This window comes from Chionomys nivalis, chromosome 4, assembly GCF_950005125.1.
Source record: "Chionomys nivalis chromosome 4, mChiNiv1.1, whole genome shotgun sequence".
Taxonomy (NCBI): Eukaryota; Metazoa; Chordata; class Mammalia; order Rodentia; family Cricetidae; genus Chionomys; species Chionomys nivalis.
The window spans coordinates 106,599,117-106,613,170 of record NC_080089.1 but is presented as its reverse complement, the minus strand read 5'-3'; the positions used below and the strand labels follow the sequence as shown (position 1 = coordinate 106,613,170).

Genomic DNA, 14,054 nt, shown 5'->3' with positions numbered 1-14,054 from the left:
TTTTTATTTTTATTTATGTATATGTCTGTATGTGAATGCCACATGTCTGATCCCAGAGCTGGAATTGCAGGCAATTGTGAGCTTCCTGGTGTGTATGCTGGAATAAAGTTTGTGACCTCTGGGAGGCCAGAAAGAAGTCCTAACCCTGAGCCATCTTCCCAGCCTCCAATGAGCCATTTCAACAGCTTTTAAAACTTAATTTAATCTCTTATCCAGGGTCTCATACAGCTCTGGTTGGCCTCAGCATGTGGCAATCCTCTGACTTCTTCCTCTTAAATGCTTGGATTATAACAATGCATCCCCATGCTTAACTGAATCCCCCTTCCAGAGTCAGGTTATCACTCAGTAAAATGCAGGCTCAAGCTGGGAGTTGTGGTGCACTCTGGAGGTGTAGACAGGTGGACCTCTCTGAGTTCATGGCCAGCCTGGTCTACAAAGAGAATTCCAGGACAGGTTCCAAGCTACACAGAGAAACCCTGTCTCAAAAAACAAAGAAAAAATCAGGCTTGGACTCTACCCTTGATCAGCTGTCACAAATAGTCCTCCGCATACTCAACTTGACTGTTCCTGACCCACAGTACAGGTGTAGACTATGTGCAATACTGTGAGGGTCGAGTTCAGGCCACCCATGTTAGCACTGTCTCCATGGAGGATTCTTGTTCACTCTCTCTACCTGGTAACAATACTTCCCACTCTGGGGACAAGCCCGCCAGGCCAGCTCAGTGTCGGGAGTTTCACTGAGGTCAGGTCGGTCGGCCTTCCGGCACCCTCGTTCTCATTTCTTGAGGTTCCCAGCAGTATGCCTACCACAACTGAACTACCATCAGCAAAAGGAGAGCAGACCAGAACTATGCGACTTGAAGGGGTCACTAACTGCCCATCTCCCAAGGAGTCTGCTTCCGGGTCATAAAAATATGAAAGCATAATGGTCCATTTTCAAAGGTGCCTTCAATCAGCTTAGATCCAACTGTGGGTGAAAAGATGACTCTGGGTCCCTGCCCACATTGGCTAGTCTAAAGTGTTAACTGCCAAAATTGCTTCATGACCTGCAGACATGACGGGTTTATGCTCCCAAAAAGCTTTACAATAAACAGAATGTAAAATGTAGACATAAACCCATGCATGTCTTTGTTAAGAAATTAAGTGTCTGATGATTTATCATAGTGTACCCTCCAGGGCAGAGTTCAGGTGAGCACTGTGGGTTCAAGGCCAGAGAGTTCCAGGACACCCAGAGCTACACAGAAAGACCCTATCTCAAAACAAACAAACAAAAACATACCCTTCTGATTACTCAGCCAGTAAGGAAAGTGAGGAGAGACCTGCATTCAGGGATATTAAAAACTTTCTTTGTGTGGTAGGCAGAGGCAGGTGGAAGCCTGCTCTACAGTGTGAATTCCAGGACAGCCAGGGCCACACAGAGAAACCCTGTCTCTAAAAACAAAAACAAAAGCTGGGCAGTGGTGGCACATGCCTTTCTTTAATCCCAGCACTTGGGAGGCAGAAGCAGGCAGATCTCTGTGAATTTGAGGCCAGCCTGGTCTATAAGAGCTAGTACCAGGACAGGCCTGCAAAGCTACAGAGAAACCTTGTCTTGAAAATCCAAAAAAAAAAAAAAAAAAAAAAAAAACAAACAAAAACCCAACTTTTCTTTGCTATTTTCATCTCTTTCAATGTCCTCTCTGCAGGTTATAAAATGAATTGCCTTGCTTTCTCTACTGAGCCTCCAGCATTCTAGGAGTGTGTGGAATTTTGTTCCTGCAGGGTCAAGGGCCAGTTTCTCCATGAATAGCAGCACATTTCAGGAGGAAGACTCAGCAGTTAGTTCTGAAATGATGCAGTAAGCAGGAATATTGGCAAAGGCCTAGAGCCTAGTAGATGACATAGGTCTGTACCCTACAGCCCTCTATTGGTCCCTTCCCATCTTGGTCCTTTAGTACTCAAGGCTGCCACACACTTACCCTATGATGATCTGAGTCCCCCATCGCCCTGACCATCCTCCCTCACATCTACCTTGCTTCTCCCGTAGTGACTTCTGGAAATTCAGTGCATCTTTGGTCACATCAATCTCCTGCTTGATGACATTGATGCGCTGAGTGGTCTCGCTGGCCCTTTTCCTCCGTTCATTCAAGATGGATTTGTTTTCTTTGAAGATGCGGTTGATCTCACTACCTCGTTCATTCTTAAAATCTTCAAAGGCCACAGGTTTAGAGGGTGGGGTGCTGGGTCTGGGGACAGAGGGAGAGGTCAAAGAGGAACAAGAAGTGGAACAGCTGCCTTGGAGGCAAAGGTACTTCCTCTTTCTTCCCTATGACTTCTGAGATCCTAGGCATTATTTGTGTCAGATGGAAGTTAGTCTGTAGAAATCAGTCCCTCATCTCTGTTCTATGGACCATGCCCACTGCAGAAATTGAGGAAAGGAAAGAAACGGAAAACAAAATCACCATCACCTATCTGGATCCAGAATCTGTTGAATCTCTTAAGATTTCTTTAATATATTTTTAAATGGGTGAAGCCACACAGACTATATGATCTTTTCTTTTTTCTCAAAGAGGCATTATTTCATGGTATTAAAATTTCTTTGAGGCCGGGCGGTGGTGGCGCAGCCCTTAAATCCCAGCACTTGGGAGGCAGAGGCAGGCGGATCTCTGTGAGTGCGAGACCAGCCTGGTCTACAAGAGCTAGTTCCAGGACAGCTCCAAAACCACAGAAAAACCCTGTCTCGAAAAACCAAAAAAAAAAAAAAATTCTCTGAGTAGGGTGGTGGTGGCATAAACCTTTAATCTCAGCACTTAGGAGGCAGAGGCAGAGGCAGGTGGATCTCTGAGTTCAAGGCCAGCCTGGTCTACAGAGTTCCAAGACGGCCAGGGCTACACAGAAAAGCCCTTTCTTAAAAACATACCTCCAAAAAATATTTCTTTGAGAGGCCCTCAGGGTCTGGCTTTGTGGGTAAGAGCATTGCTCTGTAAGTATGAAGACCTGAGCTCCTATCTTCATGTTACCTAGCAACAGGAGGAAGAAAGCAAGCTGTCTGTCACTGTTCAACTGCCATGAAGAGACACCATGACCACAGCAACTCAGACAGGGTTTCTCTGTAGCTTTGAGCCTCTCCTGGCACTCACTCTGTAGACCAGGATGGTCTTGAACTTACAGAGATCTGCTTGTCTCTGCCTCCCAAGTGCTGGTCTACAGAGCAAGTTCCAGGACAGCCAAGGCTACACAGAAAAACCCTGTCTCAAAAAACAAAAAAATAAAAAATAAAAAAATAAAGAAACCTCAAAGTTTCCTAATGACAAACTTCTTCCAACAAAGGTCTTCTAATCCTTCTAAGCCTATCAAAGAGTTTCACTCCCTGGTGACTAAGCATTCAGATACATGGGGCCATTCTTAGTCAAACTAGCACAAAAGTCCATGAGAATTAGAAAGTAAATAACTCATAACTCTCAGGAAGTTCCTGAGACTAAAAGATTTACCAGTCCCTCTTCTCCAAGTTTATAGAAACAGTAACTGCTGGACTTGTCCAGCTGCCTACAAGTCACACAGTTCTAGGGATGTAGCTTTTATGAGTCATCACCAAGGCTGGGGTAGGCTTTTTGATGATGCAGGTGCCTTTACGTCAGTCACCCATGCTCCTGTAAGAAACCCCAGCGGAAGCCGGGCGGTGGTGGTGCACTCCTTTAATCCCAGCATTCGGGAGGCAGAGGCAGGCTGATCTCTGTGAGTTTGAGCCAGCCTGGTCTAGAAGAGCTAGTTCCAGGACAGGAACCAAGAAAGCTACAGAGAAACCCTGTCTCGAAAAATCCAAAAAAAGAAAAAAGAAAAAAAGAAATCCCAACGGAGTCATTGGTTTGCTACCTTGAACTTGGTGGCACTGTTAGTTTGTCCGCTCACTGGTTCCCTATCTAGACAGAGTAAGCAGATATCGGTCCACGTCTCCTCAAGAAAAGTCTCATACAACACCCCAGAGCCCGCATAAGAAGCCAAGCATCATATCTATACCTCCAGCACTAGGCCACAAGAACAGATCTGAAAGGGTGCCTGTCAGCCAGGTTAGCTTCCACTTTAGTGAAAGGTTATGTCTCAAGGTTTACAGCAGAGAGTGCAAGGTGGAGACACTAGGTGCGCTGTGCTGCTCAGGCCTTAGCATGCACACACATGGGTGTGCACCCATACACTCATGTGATTGCACCATACATAATCCCATGTACAAAACTCTCTGAGAACCACAGTTAATGTGATACAACTCTTGGCACAGAGGGATGTGGACTGATGTTGGCAACTTATTTGAAATGCATTTTTATTTTATTTTTTTTTAATTTTTTAATTTTTTTTTTTTTTTGTTTTTTCGAGACAGGGTTTCTCTGTGGTTTTGGAGCCTGTCCTGGAACTAGCTCTTGTAGACCAGGCTGGTCTCGAACTCACAGAGATCCGCCTGCCTCTGCCTCCCGAGTGCTGGGATTAAAGGCATGCGCCACCACCGCCCGGCTGAAATGCATTTTTAAAAAGACAACACAGGATTGAACAAATGTAATAGCCTGCCAACAGAAACTAGTGGGCTCTCAGTGTACGGACATCCACTGTGCAACTCTTTAATGTTCTGAAATATACATAGGTTCAGAGGAGTTCTTCATGCATGTGCTTATACAAACCAGGGGCAGGGATAAATGCCCTTTATCTAATACTAACTTTTGTTTTGTTCTTCAAGACAGAGCTTCTCTGCAGCTTTGGAGCCTGTCCTAGAACTCATTCTGTAGACCAGGCTTGCCTTCAACTCAGAGAGATCCACCTGTCTCTGCCTCCCCAGTGCCACCACCACCTGGCCCAGTTGCTCATTTAAAAAGCCAAGGTCTTATGTATATCAGGCGGGTCTCTAACTCTCTTTGTAGCTGAGGGTCCCCTTAAATTTCTGATCCTCCTGCCTCAACCTCCCAAGTGCTAGGATTACAGGTATATACTCCCAAACCAGGCTTCCAGAATGCATTACTTATGCAAAAGACACATCACTTTAAAATAATTGATGTGTTAAAGTTCTAACATGATTTATTTATTTGTGTGTGCACACACATGCACACCATAGCACATGTATGGAGGTCAGAAGACAACTTGTGGGAGTTGGTTCTCTCCTTCCACCATGTATGTCCTGGGTATTGAACTCAGGTCATCAGAATTGGTAGCAAGTGCCTTTGCTGACTCAGCTATTTCCCCAGCCCCTAAAATGATTTTTTGTGCACCTTGGAAGACTAAGGCTGGACCATTTTGCATGCATATATGTTACCACATTTCTTCCTTTTGGCCCCTCTCTGTCCCCCTGTTTATTTCTCTTCTGCTGCACGCACCTTTTATTTATTTATTTATTTTTATTTTTTATTTTTTTGGTTTTTTGAGACAGGGTTTCTCTGTAGCTTTGGTGCCCGTCCCGGAACTAGCTCTTGTAGACCAGGCTGGCCTCAAACTCCCAGAGATCCGCCTGCCTCTGCCTCCCGAGTGCTGGGATTAAAGGCGTGTGCCACCACCGCCCGGCGCACGCACCTTTTACTTACCATGTAAGGATCACGCTCTGGTTTGGTGTGATCTGATCTGGTGGAAGACCTACCCGTCTTTAGATGGTTACCTGGGTGGGCGCAACTCTTCCTTAGGAGAGTCCGAGGGAAGGGGTTCAATACTGGACGTCTCCCTGTCTCGTGGAAACATGTCTTTGATATCCCCATCTTTGGAAGATGGGGGGATCAGCTGGGTCTTGGAGATGGAAATCACATCTAAGTCCTTGCCACTCACAGGGCTGCTAGCACCTTCCTTTCTTGCTGAGGAGCTGAAAAACAGTCAGGGAAACACCATGGCTCAGGCATGGGCAGTGAGAACTAAGACCTAGGATGAGAGCTTGTTCACGTCTACTAAACCAAGCAACCTACCACATTCAGTTTGTATTGTTTATTATCCATCCATCCATCCATCCATCCATCCATCCATCCATCCATCCATCCATCCATCTATCTATCTATCTATCTATCTATCTATCTATCTATCTATCTAAGATAAAGTCTTATATGTAGCCCTGGCTGGCCTAGAACTCATAGGGATCTGCCTGCTTCTACCTCCTAAGTGCTCAAATTAAAGAAGTACACTATTATTTTTTATTTTTTCGAGACAGGGTTTCTCTGTGGCTTTGGAACCTGTCCTGGAACTAGCTCTGTAGACCAGGCTGGTCTCGAACTCACAGAGATCCGCCTGCCTCTGCCTCCCGAGTGCTGGGATTAAAGGCATGCGCCACCACCGCCCGGCCCCATGTCAGTTTATGTGGTGCTTATGGGAATACACAGGTATGATCCCATGTCAGTTTATGTGGTGCTGACTACTAAAGCCAGGCCTTTGTGCCTGCTAGGCAAGCACTCCACCAGCAGATCAGCATCCCCACACCTCCCTCTCATTCTTCCTTGGTCTGTGCCCCTTCTTCCTGTTTCCCTCTTCCTTTCCTTCTTTTTTTTTGGGGGGTGGTTGTACCATGTACCCCAAGTGGCCTCAAACTCATAATCTTCTTTTTTTAAACTTTACTATTACTGTGTGTGAGAGAGTCCATGATTTGGGGAAGATGTCAGAGAATGACTTTGTATAATTTGTTCTCTTCTAGTTCTATGTGAATTCCACAGATGCAACTCGGGTCCTTAGACTTGGATAGCAAGCACCTTTATACGTGGTGCCATCTCACCAGCCCTGAACGCACAATCTTATGCCTTTGGCCTCCTATGTGCTGAGATTGCAGGCATGGGTAACACTCAGCAACAGGTTTTGCGGAGAGGACTAGCCTCTGTGTTATTACACCTGTTTTCTGCAGCAGAACAGAGGGGCTCGGGACACAGCAGACAGGAGGTAACCAGTGTTAGTGCATCCTCTCTCCATGACTTCTGACTTGCATGTGGCACTTCCCTACAGTCCAGTTAGCTCATGTGCAAGGACTGTATTCCTAGATTATCCTCCCCACAAGGGCAGTAGCTCTGATGATATCATTATTAATATCAATATTCCCATTTTAGAGCTACAGACACAGGTATAGATCAGTTCTCATACCTCACACAAGGAAGTCTATTAGGGGTAAGAAGCACAGAGAAGGGAAATGAGCCCAGGACTCAACTCTGAAACCTATACTCAGTCAGCTACTGCTACCCAGTGTGGCCTGGGCAGCAGACTGGGGAAAATGCTTTCTCCTACTTTACTTAAAAATGAGTCTTAGCTGGGAGTGGGACGGCACCTATCTATAATGTAAGATCTTAGGAACACGAGGCAGGAGGGTCATCATGAGTCTGAGCCCAGCCATTCTTAGCTACACTGTGAGACAGACCCTTTCTCAACACCCCACACACACACCAAAAGCACAACAACAAACTGAGTCTCACCTAAAAGGTAGTTAAGGATTTAGATGGCTTAAGAGAATCTCAATGGGGGTACCTGTGGGGGGTGTATCACGGAAGTACCAGCAAGCACAGTGGTTGGTGTGTCCCTAGTGTGGGCAGTGCTCGTCCCTGCGACCCTGCTACTCAACAGCGACAGAACATCAGGAAGTAACTCAGTGAGGCAGAAACATTGGTTCCCCTGGGGGTGCCATGAGGATGAGTGGTGACACTCAGGGTATCACCCTGAGCTGAACCTCACAGATTTCCTGGCATTGGCAGGAGTGAGCACTGGTAACTAGGGCACCATGGGAGAGCAGGAGGCCATGTTGTGCCCTCCCTCCATGAGGGAGCTCAGGTGCGAGGCTAGGCTCTTTGCTAGGAGGCAAAGAGAAAATCTCTCACCTCAGCTGATCTTTAAGTGTCTTCTTGGACCTGGATTTCTTCCCAGGTTTGATAGAAAAAGGAGCAACCCCAAGTCCAAAGCTTTGTCCATCAGGCTCACCTACTAGGTGACCTTCAGCATCCATGAGCCCTGCCTGGAAAGAAAGGTCAGGATAAGGCACATGGGTTATATTAGAGGTCTAGGCCTTTCAGGAATGCAAGTGTTCATGGTCTACAACTTGGGGTGAGCATGTTACACACACACACACACCAAGATTTGGCCACTGCTGCCAGCTTCAGGCTGTCCATGAACCCTAGAAAATTAATGTCTACTTTCCTTTTTTTTTTTTTTTTTTTTTTTTGGTTTTTCGAGACAGGGTTTCTCTGTGGCTTTGGAGCCTGTCCTGGAACTAGCTCTGTAGACCAGGCTGGTCTCGAACTCACAGAGATCCGCCTGCCTCTGCCTCCCAAGTGCTGGGATTAAAGGCGTGCGCCACCACCGCCCGGCCTTTCCTTTTTTTTTGAGACATGGTTTTTCTGTGTTGCAGCTCTGGCTGTCTTGGAACTTGCTATGTAGACCAGGCTATAGACCAGATCTGTAGATCAGATCTTGAACTTACAGGAATATGCCTGCCTTTACCTCCTGAGTAAAGGTGTATACCACCACCTCCCAATATTCTGTAAGGATCTTAAGGCCTAGTTCCAACCTGGTTCCAAGCATTAGTTATTATATGTATATAGTATAATATATATTAACCATATGTCCAATTTATGGACATAATTCTCAATGCAAAAGTAGTACATTATTTTTTCCTGTGTATGTGTATATGTGGGTGTACAGACCAGAGGTCAACCTTGAGTGTTATTCCTCAGGAAGTTTACTTTGGGTCTCTCACTGTGCCAGGCTGGCAGGCCAGTGGGCCCAGGGTCTGTCTGTCTGCGCCTTCCCAGAGCTTGTACTACAAGGACGCACCACACCCAGCTTCACATGGGTTCTGGGAATTGAACTCAAGGCTTCATGTTTGTGCAACAATCACTCTACTGATTGAGCTTTTTCTCCAGCCCCTAAGGTGCACTTGCACAGGTCATTCATGCTCAGCTTGGTGTTATTTTTGGTCTGGGAATTCTTAGCTCTGGTTTGATGCATGACACTTAAAGTTTCTTCAAAAGTCTGACCAAGCCGGGCGGTGGTGGCGCACGCCTTTAATCCCAGCACTCGGGAGGCAGAGACAGGCGGATCTCTGTGAGTTCGAGACCAGCCTGGTCTACAAGAGCTAGTTCCAGGACAGGCTCCAAAGCCACAGAGAAACCCTGTCTCGAAAAACCAAAAAAAAAAAAAAAAAAAGTCTGACCAAAGATGGAAAGTCTGAGGCAGTGCTGTTAGCCAGAGGCAACTGTGCTTACCTTCTGGACAGCAGAAATGGCTGCAAAGTCATTCTTGTCTATGAGGGTGTACTTTCTGCGCAAGGCAGACTCCACTTCCTGTTCCTGTTGGCTTGGGAGAGAGAGTAATAACAGTTTGTAATAGGGGCCATGCTGAGTCCACTGGGCTAAGACCTCAGCATTAGATTAAGAGTTGGTTAGGTAAAGCCCTGGTGATGGAGTCACAGCCTCATCATAGCCAAAAGACAATGCAGACCAAAGGGCCCACCCCTTTCACAGTGCACACATTCCCCATCATCCAGTCCCGAAACCTACAGAACCATATCACATGCCTATGATATCAGCTCTAAGACGATAACGCCTGTAAACCTGCATGTTTAATGATGCGTGTAAACCTGCATGAGGACTGTGCTATCAACTAGGTTCTAACAGGACCCTAGGAGTCAAGTGACCATCCTGATACCAACTAGTACAAGTTGCTCAGGCAATGGATAAATCTGCACCCAAATAAACTGTAAGTGTTCCTTGAGGTAGGGGATATGGAAGATCCACGAAGCCCAGCTCTGGGCACAATCACAGATGACACTCCAGAGAGTTCCTGTCCAATTAAAGGGATCTGGGTACACCCTAAACACTCAGATCTGGTTCCTCACATAGTGCAGAATGCTCTTCTCTCTCTCTCTCTCTCTCTCTCTCTCTCTCTCTCTCTCTCTCTCTCTCTCTGACACACACACAGACACACACACACACACACTTTCTACATCCAAGGGATTTCTTGAAGGCAAGTGCCTAGACCATAGCAAATGAAGATGGAACTGTGAGAAAGAATGACAAGGAGCAGTAGAGTGAGACTTACCTCAGCACCACCCTGAACTGGTTGAATACCTCCTGGATCTGCCTTAAATTGATTATCTGTCAGGAAGAGTGATGGAGGTGGGTCTTGTATTAATCTGTTGCTTTCATTGGTTAATTAATAAAGAAACTGCCTAGGCCCATTTGATAGGCCAACCCTTAGGTGGGTGGAGTAAACAGAACAGAATGCTGGGAGAAAGAAGCTGAGTCAGTGAGTTGCCATGATTCTCCCACTCCAGACAGATGCAGGTTAAGATCTTTCCTGGTAAGCCAGCTCATGGTGCTACACAGAATATTAGAAATGTGTTAGACCAATATGTAAGAGCTAGCCAATAAGAGGCTGGAACTAATGGACCAGGCAGTGTTTAAAAGAATATAGTTTCCGTGTAATTATTTCGGGTAAAGCTAGCTGGGTGGCCGGGAGCTATTACAACAGAAGAGAGCAAAATTGAGTTTATACAATGGAACTTAGGAACAAGGCTGGGTCTAAGCAGAGAAGTCAGGAGCCCTTGACTGACTCTGGACCATCTCATTCTGAGAATGATTTATGTGCAGAAACCTCCCAGTGGCACTGGAGAGATGACTCTAACAGATATACTTCTCTTGCAGAGGACATACTTGGTTCCCAGCATCACTGACAACTTTTTAGCTCTTGTTCCAGGGGATATGATGCCCTCTCTCAGCCTCCATAGGTACTGCATGCAAGTATACAAACCCATACTCAGATACCCATCCATACACAGAATAATTAAAAGTAAAATAATATCATTTTATTTTATTTTATTTAAGATTTTATTTATTATGTATAGTGTTCTGCCTGCATGTATACCTGCAGGCCAGAAGAGGGCACCAGATCTTATTACAGATGGTTGTGAGCCACCATGTGTTTGCAGGGACTTGAATTCCAGACCTCTGGAAAAGCAGTCAGTGCTCTTAACCTCTGAGCCATCTCTCCAGCCCCCAAAATAATATCTTTAAAAAAAAAAGCCTCTCAGAGCTGGGCAGTGGTGGCACATGCCTTTAATCCCAGCACTCAGGAGGCAGAGGCAGGCAGATCTCTGTGAGTTTGAGGCCAACCTGGTCTACAGAGCTAGTTCCAGGACAGGCTCCAAAGCTACAGAGAAACCCTGTCTCAAAAAAATCAAAAATAAAATAAAAAGCCTCTCAGCAAAGTATTATCACTATGTAGAGACAGATACACTTGGTAAATAGTTTGTTGTTGGGGAGGCCTTACCCTCACTGAGGAGCTGACGGGGTGAGGGGAAGATGGGGGGAGGAAAAGAAGAGGGAACTGGGATTGGTATGTAAAAAATAAGAAAAAAAGAAAAAAATGTTGTTGTTGTTTGATTGTCTGTCTGTTTTGAGACAGGGTCTTATATATTTAAGGCTATCCTGGAACTTGCTGTATACCTGAGAATGTCCCTGAAGTTCTGATCCTCCTGCCTCCGCCTCCCAAGTGCTGGAAGTACAGGCCTGTGCCACTAGGCCCTGTGTATGTGATGCTGGGGATACAAACCCAGGACTTCTTGCACAATAGGCAAGCGCTCCACCAACTGAGCTACATCCCTAGTCCTTGATTAATAGCTTTAAGTACTTGTCGAGCCTTTATTAAAAACTATTTTTTAAGTTTTTTCCAAGTTTTTTTTTTTAATTTTTATTTTTATGTATATGAGTGCTTTGCCTGCCTGGCTCTCAAAGACCAGAAGAGGACACCAGATCTCCCGGAACTGCCATGAGAGGGACAGCAGCCCATGTAGTTCCCTGGTGGAAGGTTTATGGCTGCACTGTAAAAAACAAGAGTCATTCCCCTCTCGAGCTCTTCCTGCGTGCACACTGTTCTCTCCTGTTGTACTCCAGCAGTGGGCCCCGAGAGGCAGGTTTCCTTCAATGACAATCAACCTGACTACCACCCTTTATCAGCTTCATGTCACCAGACACAGCCAAGCCTGTGTTCCCTCTACTGCACAGAGGAGGCATCTAGGGCTAGCGCACCTGACATTCCATCAGAGCAGCTTTGCTTCAAGGCTTACGCCTGTGTCCGTCTCCCTGAGGTCAACCACATTTGATATAAGAGTGCATTCCAGCCCACTGAACATTGTATGTAGCTCCATAGGTTTGTAGCCCTAAACATGGAAGTTAAGGCCATGGTGGGCTGAAGGGCCCTTGACTGGGGTCTACACCACTTCCCATCTACTGCACCCATTCCATCTATGGCAGTACTCAGGACAGGAAGTCCAAGCTAGTTGAGCATGGTGGTCCCACAGCAGGACTTCTTACATCAATCTCATCCAGTGTTCCCTCCAGGTACCTCCGCACTTGCGAGTTGATTTCAGCAATCTGGATTTCATCCATGGGGTCGTAATTCACAAGGGTGCGGTTGGCCTTGAAGGATGAAGAACATGTGCTACATAAGAACCTGAGCCCAAGCAGGAGCAGCAAAGGCCATTCTGAGAACCAAAGTATGAACCTAGGGTACAGTATCTGATGCCTATACTGGCTATTTGCTTTACTGTCTGGTCCTGGCAGGGAAGGCCTGAAAACAGGCCAGGTGCATGGGTCAGAGAGCAATGGGGAAGGGGGAGAATAAATGGCACTGTATATGAAGCCTGCTCTTTCAAACCAGAAGTTTCAGCAAACCACAAGGTAGGAGATGCTGGCTCTGCCTTGAGGACCACCAGAACCAGGACCATAAGCCCAGGTAGGTCACTGGGGGACTCCACCTGCCCCACCATGCCTACCACTGATCCTTTCCTGCTACCTAACCCATCCTACAGCCCCTGGCCTTAACCCACCGTGCTGTTTGCCCCTGGTCTCTGTCCCCAGCAGCTTCCCCTCTTCCCCCATATCCAGTCCCTTACCAGGCTATCATGGATGGCCAGTTCCTGCTTGAGCAATGCCAGCTCCTTCTCCAAGTTCTTGACCATTCTCTGCCAGAGAAATATACGTAGTAAGGAAGAGGGTCATCAAAAAAAATACCTGGAGCCGGGCGATGGTGGCGCACGCCTTTAATCCCAGCACTCGGGAGGCAGAGGCAGGCGGATCTCTGTGAGTTCGAGACCAGCCTGGTCTACAGAGCTAGTTCCAGGACAGGCTCCAAAAGCCACAGAGAAACCCTGTCTCGGAAAACAAAAAACAAAAAACAAACAAACAAAAAAATACCTGATTTCTTCACACCAAATGTGCTGTGGGACAATGGTCTGTACCATGTCAATTGTATTTTAACAAAATGCTGATTGGCTAGTAGCCAGGCAGGAAGTATGGGCAGGACAATGAGAACAGGAGAATTCTGGGAGAAGGAAAGATTCAGTATGCAGAAGGAAGCCAGACACAGAGCAAGCAAGATGTGACTGCCTCGCCGAAAAATGGTACCATGCCACGTGGCTAACATAGACAAGAATAATAGGTTAATGAATTAATTAATAAGAAGCCTGAGCTACTTGGCCAACCAGTTTATGATTAATGTAGACTTCTGTGTGTTTATTTGGGACTAAACGGCTGTGGGTGGTGTGGTTAACATAGAGGGACCGGGTAGGACAGAGAAATTTCTGTCAACACAAATGCTCAGTTTCTTTTCCTTCTTCTCTCTTTTTTGTTAGTTTGTTTTTTGAGACAGGGTTTCTCTGTGTAGCTCTGGCTGTCCAGGGTTCACTGTGTATGCTGACCTGGCCTCAAACTAACAGAGATCCACCTTCCTCTGTCTCCAGAGTGCTGGGATTAAAGACATGGACCACCATACCCAGCCAAATGTTAAACTTCTTAATTTGGACCCAGATATCCTGGTTATTCCAGGTAAACCATAGAGTGTTCTCAGTTTCTAGGACATTCTATCCTTGTTGATGAACCTTCTCCAGCTGGAATAAGCTTGATCTAAGATGGCTTCTTTCAGCAAAGAGACTTCTACCATATGGATCCTGGGCGGCAAACCAAGGTGCCGCCAGTGGTGATGGCTAGCATTAATTCACCAAACCTTCATGTATCTCAGGTGGGCCTCAAACTTCACTATATAACTGGCAATGATGATGATGAAAATCTCTGATCCTCCTACTTCCCAAATGC

At 46.2% G+C, this 14,054-nt stretch overlaps 1 protein-coding gene across 4 annotated transcripts in view; it reads right to left on the bottom strand.

Annotated features, from left to right (window-relative positions):
- Window positions 1–14,054, bottom strand: part of Kif9 (kinesin family member 9) — a 55,090-nt gene that overhangs the window by 11,768 nt on the left and 29,268 nt on the right. For all 4 annotated transcript variants that reach the window (XM_057767200.1, XM_057767201.1, XM_057767202.1 and 1 more), the window contains 7 exons: window positions 12,857–12,925; window positions 12,276–12,380; window positions 10,003–10,058; window positions 9,168–9,258; window positions 7,785–7,918; window positions 5,609–5,806; window positions 2,011–2,225 (listed from right to left, as the gene is read on the bottom strand). In XM_057767200.1, coding sequence (XP_057623183.1) covers window positions 2,011–2,225; window positions 5,609–5,806; window positions 7,785–7,918; window positions 9,168–9,258; window positions 10,003–10,058; window positions 12,276–12,380; window positions 12,857–12,925 — 868 coding nt within the window. The remainder of the gene's footprint in view (window positions 1–2,010; window positions 2,226–5,608; window positions 5,807–7,784; window positions 7,919–9,167; window positions 9,259–10,002; window positions 10,059–12,275; window positions 12,381–12,856; window positions 12,926–14,054) is intronic.